This window comes from Carassius auratus, chromosome 18 (genome assembly GCF_003368295.1).
Source record: "Carassius auratus strain Wakin chromosome 18, ASM336829v1, whole genome shotgun sequence".
Taxonomy (NCBI): domain Eukaryota; kingdom Metazoa; phylum Chordata; class Actinopteri; order Cypriniformes; family Cyprinidae; genus Carassius; species Carassius auratus.
The window spans coordinates 8,859,851-8,865,660 of record NC_039260.1 but is presented as its reverse complement, the minus strand read 5'-3'; the positions used below and the strand labels follow the sequence as shown (position 1 = coordinate 8,865,660).

At 36.3% G+C, this 5,810-nt stretch overlaps 1 protein-coding gene across 2 annotated transcripts in view; it reads left to right on the top strand.

Moving 5' to 3' along the window:
• The window catches only part of LOC113118345 (alanine--tRNA ligase, cytoplasmic-like), a 13,808-nt gene extending 10,968 nt beyond the window's left edge, over nt 1-2,840 (top strand). For both annotated transcript variants that reach the window (XM_026287436.1, XM_026287435.1), the window contains 6 exons: nt 30-138; nt 595-708; nt 815-934; nt 1,020-1,106; nt 1,189-1,302; nt 2,059-2,840. In XM_026287436.1, the coding sequence (XP_026143221.1) occupies nt 30-138; nt 595-708; nt 815-934; nt 1,020-1,106; nt 1,189-1,302; nt 2,059-2,238 (724 nt within the window). In that variant the 3' untranslated portion in view covers nt 2,239-2,840. The remainder of the gene's footprint in view (nt 1-29; nt 139-594; nt 709-814; nt 935-1,019; nt 1,107-1,188; nt 1,303-2,058) is intronic.
• Nucleotides 2,841-5,810: the final 2,970 nt, after the last annotated feature.

Sequence of the window (5,810 nt, the reverse complement as noted above, 5' to 3'; positions counted from 1 at the left end):
TTTTTCTGTTTGATCATTTTCACCCATAGGCACTTGCAGAACTCTGGTCACGCTGCACCATTTGTGATCGTATCGGAGGAGGCCATCGCTAAAGGAATCAGGAGGATTGTGGCAGTGACTGGAGCAGAGGCTCAGAAGGTTAGAGGAGCCAGGACCAGCATGAATATACACACTTTTCGACTTTAACTGATACTTTAGTATCTGATTTAGGGTTGGGAATATATAACCGGTTTTTGCTTTCTTATGTGAATGTGATATGAAATGATAAAAGGATTAAATATGCCTTGCTGTTTGCACGCACATTCTGGCTAGTGTAGTTTGATTGACAAACAAATGATTCTTTTTCTATTCAATAAATCGATCATGAAGACTCAAAAAGAATGTGCTTTTTAATTGTGAGAGCTAATTCAGTGTAATTACTGACTGGTCATTCATGTAACAACATGTAAATACACATTCATAACAGTGTATTGTTTTGTCTTAAGATACTTTTTTAGTACAGTATTTTAGAACTTATGGGTGGGTAAATAATTTAGAAAGTTCCTAGATTCCCATTTTTAGGCGATATAGACAGATTGATGTTTGTGTTGTCAGGCCCAGAGGAAAGCCGATGCACTGAAGCTGGAACTAGATGCCATGGCAGAGAAAGTGAAAGCTCAGAACAGCCCTAATAAAGATATTCAGAAAGAGATTGCTGATATGACCGAGGTGAGCTCCACTCTGACATATTCTGCTCTCACCTGTCTAAAATCAGTGGCGTGTCTGATTTTACCAGTCGAAGTATAACTGGATCAGTGTATGCATATATATTCAGGCCCTGGGCACTGCAGTCATCTCTCAGTGGCGGAAGGATGAAATGAGGGATTCCCTGAAAGCTCTTAAGAAGATCATGGATGACCTGGACCGTGCCAGCAAGGCTGATGTACAGAAGAGGGTAAGAGACTGTGATTCTGCTGTCTCTTGGAAAGGTTCTTGGAAAGTCAAAGACCAACTGTAAACACACTATATTTTAATTTTAGGTCCTGGAAAAGACAAAGGAGATCATCGAAAGTAACCCAAACAAACCTCTAATTGTGATGGAGATGGAGAATGGAGCATCTGCAAAGGTAACTCTCTCTATACTTCAATTGAATTGAGTTGTTGTCTGCAGACATTGTTAGTCTTAATGATTTGTCTGTGTCTCCACAGGCTCTGAATGAGTCTCTGAAGCTGCTGAAGACAAATTCACCACAGACTGCTGCTATGCTTTTTGCTGTGGATAACGATGCGGAGAAAATTATCTGCTTGTGCCAAGTGCCTCAGGTAAATGTGTTAGAGAGGTCCTCATTCTATAAGACACCCAAGGGCTCTATTAAAATATTAAACCAGATCTACTTTAAAACACAAGATTTTATTGTTGTGAAAAAAAATAATAATTTGAATCTTCAAGGACACATCCAATTGAACAAAAGTAAAGACTTTTGCATACGTAATTGCTGTTCTTTTGACCTATAAATTAAGGAATCTTTAAAAAAAGAGATCAGTTTACACAAAAAATATTAAGCTGCATAATGGTTTTCAATCTTGATAAGAAATGTTTCTTCAGCACAAAACCAGAATATTACAATGATACTGAAGGATCACGTGACACTGAAGTCTTTGTCAGTACAGGAAAACAATCTTAAAAAAATATATTCAAACATAAAAAAACATATATTTTTCAATTGTAATATATTACAATGTTTCTCTGTTACTGTGTATGTATATAAAAAAAATGATCAAATACAAGCAGCCTAGATGAGCATAAAGGGGCTTCTTTCAAAAAAATAAAATAAAAAATAAAGTTAACTTAATACACATTAGTATTATTAGGTTCAGTGCAATCAGAGTAATAACTCGCCTTTCCTGTGAAAAGCTTTGCTTTACAGCTTCCAGAACTAAAATGTTTCAGATTCCATATTTTGGTTGTTTCATATTTAATGATGGTTAAATTCTTATTTTGACTTGCATGGTACTAGACAATAATGCATATGTAAAGTATCAGTTTAAATTCACCAATGTATGTGCTCTGATTCCCAGGATGTTGCAAACCGAGGCCTGAAAGCCAGTGAGTGGGTTCAGGAAGTGTGCCCTCTGCTGGACGGAAAAGGAGGTGGTAAAGACATGTCTGCCCAGGCCACGGGTAGAAACACACACTGCATACAGGAGGCTCTACAGCTGGCCAATGAGTTTGCCCGTCTCAAACTGGGTGAAAATTAAGGAAAGAGAGAGATCATATTGTAGTTGATGGTTATCTGGATGAGGTCCTTAGTTTGGTCTTAACCTTCCTCCTGTCCTGTTCTAACACTGCTTGCTGAATTTTCAAACTTGGCATACCAGGGCAGAAAATGTAAAAACTGTACAGATATGTAATTTGTCAATTATGAATGGGAAGGGAAATGTACAGTGCCTGCTCTTGGTAAATTTGGGCATTGCAGATACAGATGACAAACCGTCCTGACTCTCTGATGCAAAGCACATGGGCTGTGCATGCTTTCTGATTGGATTATTATATGTAGATTCACAGTTAAATGTTCTGCTAGATATAAAAAAACTCTCATGGTCATTATCATTATGAGGATATAAAGAAGAAAATTATTGTCATTATCATGCTATTTGAAGGTGTCTTTTTATCCTAAGAGTTTCCATAACATTTGTAGAATTGTTGGTCTGTCTATTGGTCTGGAAAATATATGTCAACACTGTTAACCCTTAACTAGCTCTTCTAGCGTCTGCTTTGGGGAAATGAGCCATTAATCACATTCACCTGTCACATGAAATGCATCACTTGTTAATGGTAATAAAAAATGGTTTCAAATGCATAAATGACTTTTCATTGTTGTGTGTATATTTGAACGTGTATAATTGTTAACTGAATACACTATCTAGTGATTTTTGTCAGCTATAACTACAAGAATCAATCAAATTCAAGATAACTAGAGATCCATAACTGTCATAGTACTATTACATTCTTGCTTACAGGTGCTCAACCATGTGAACATACTTTAAATCACTATAACATTCTTATTACATGATACATATGAACTCTTAAACCTTTTCATTTAAAACAATATGCTTGTTGTAATTTCTATATATGGGTGCGCCAGACCTTCAGGCATATGCTCCAGTCACAAACACATAATTATAACTTTACATAATGACAAGATGAAAAAAAGGATGGAAATAAGAGCTACAATGAGTCATTGCTTAACTTAAAGTTGAGCTAATTTATCAAGATGGAAAGTTTTAAACCGGTTTCACAAAACCTTACAGAATGCAACATGCTTATGCTGGGGTTTTTTTTATGGATGGAAAGTGATATTCATGGCATCAAACTTTTTAAACCTTTTTTAATGCCACCGTTTCCACAGAAACTGCAAATTACGTAAACCATTGTAGGAAAAATATTATCCCTTTGTTCACATACTGATGAAAGAACATGAACATTATTTTCATATAATAAATTTAATACTGAAGTTGTAATGATAATGATAATGTACTGCAACAAATAAAGCAGCTCTGACGAGCAAAATTGTTTACTTGTTTACCAATGTCCTTGGACACAAAGAACCAAACCATTTTTAAACAGGTTTATTTCTTACAGTAGCATAAAGATAAAAACAGTCCAGAATTACACAAAGACTGAGGTTGTGAAAGGAAAGAGAACACTGACCAATAGTCACTATATCAACACTAATGAGAAGTTAATGAGAGCAAACACAGTGTCACAGCGAGGATATGTACAGTCTGTGGGTTCCTTCAAGAAGAACAGGATTGAAAGTTGAAAGTGGAGTCGTAATACTGTAGCCTCATTTTTAACTTCATGTTTTTGTCATTTTATTGTATTTTATTAATTATTTCTTCAAATGGAATAGAGGGATCTACCTTAAAGCCTTTGAAAAGGGTCAAGAAAACAAGATGAAATTGCATCATTCACTCAACATATCTATCCTGGAGGCACAATCATGTGTATGATTGTGGAAAAAGCAGCAAAGAAAAAAATCTTAGTCTTAACAGGCTCTGTAATATTAATGTCATTACTTTACAGCCTTCAACTCTGCATCCTATAGATACAAAGATGATACAAAGTCCTAAAAAAAAAGCTCTCTCAGTGTGACAATACGGTTCCACAAAGACAGACAATTTAGTGCTGAGAACATTTGCAAGGAAAGCATAAAGAAAACAAGCCAATTTGGAATTGATCTAGTCATGCAATTTGGCCACAGAACATTTCAAATGGAGAGAACAGAGAAGGTGGACATAATGTAGTCTTTCATAAACCGTTTTGAGTAGATTTGCCTGAATATCTCTCAGCAGGCTACGATCCTCCTGTGGCACGAAAACAAGAAGAGAAACATCCCTCCTCGCCAACTAGTACCATGTAGGATTAATGAATACTGTTAAGACTAATACAAGAACATCACGGGCCAACTTTATTTTCCTTAATCCATATTTTCTGAGGAATACATAAACATCGAACAACAAAAACAAGAGGATTAGTAATGGAATAAAACTCTTTGGTGACCAACTGCACATCTCAATATTCTACCTATGAGAGGGCAGCCATCCTATGTATCTATGATATTAGAATTTCACTGTGAAACGCCCAATAATAATCCCTCAGAATAGGCTTAAATATAATAAAGCCACTGCAGCATTTTGCATTTAATATTCACCAGGTATATAACCGTCAAAAGACATTTATGCTTTATTGGCAATGTATAGAAGCACTCGTGTGCCACAGGTCAGGATTTTCTAAGGGCTCGGGAGACTTTTCAGAAGTGACAGTGAATGCAGGTAGGTAGCTCTTAAAATCAAGAGGGGAGAAAGTTTTCAGGTGAGAGCTTTTCCCACCCTGATCCTGAAGGCACGGCGCTCAGCTTAGCTCAAACAGACAAGAGGATGAGGTGGTGGAGCACAGGAGAAGCCACGAATCATGTGGGTGGAGGACAGCTGGTGGGTAGACGATCTATGCCCTATTTTAGAGCCCAGATTTGTGTTTCAATAAATGCTCTGTAAGAAGACTAAAGGAATAATATCACGTTTTTATGCATCTTATAATGAGGTTAGCTGTGCTCTGGAGAGAGGACATTTCCAGAAGCGAGGACAAGGCACGCAAGCATGTAACGTGTGTGAATTTACACACTGAAATATGTCTACATTTTGAAAAGAACTACTGCACATGAAACACAATGACTCGGCCGAAGCAGAAATCTGCGGACATAGTGAAGGGGAAAAATCTGAGATTGGAAGAAAATTCATATTTCAGTGCTTTCATGTCACAATTCTTGTGTTTGAACGCAAGTTTCTCAGGGGAACACAAACATTTCATGACGAGAGAACGTAAGAGAATTGAAATATAATTTCTGTTCCCAGAGAAACTTTGCATTCGCTTTCAAAACTTGCACATTTTCCAGAAGAACTTTAAACACATAAACAACTCAAAAGTTTTGCAAGCTAACACAAAGTTTCTTGGGGGAAGGCAAACAATTTGCAACCTATCGCAACCTAGTTTCTCAGAGAAAACACGAAACATATACAAAACAACATAAAAGCACTAAAATATAATATAATAATATAATATAATAAAACATAAAATAAAATAATGTTAATTTGTTTTTTTGCTTGCTTCATTCACAAACCACTTACAAATTTTGCAAGCTAACGCAAAATTTTTTAGGGGAACAAATATTTTGCAAGCTAGTGCAAAGTTTCTTGGGGGAACGCAAATATTTTGCTAAGTAACGCAATGTTTCTTAGGGGAACACAAATATTTTGCTAAGTAACGCAAC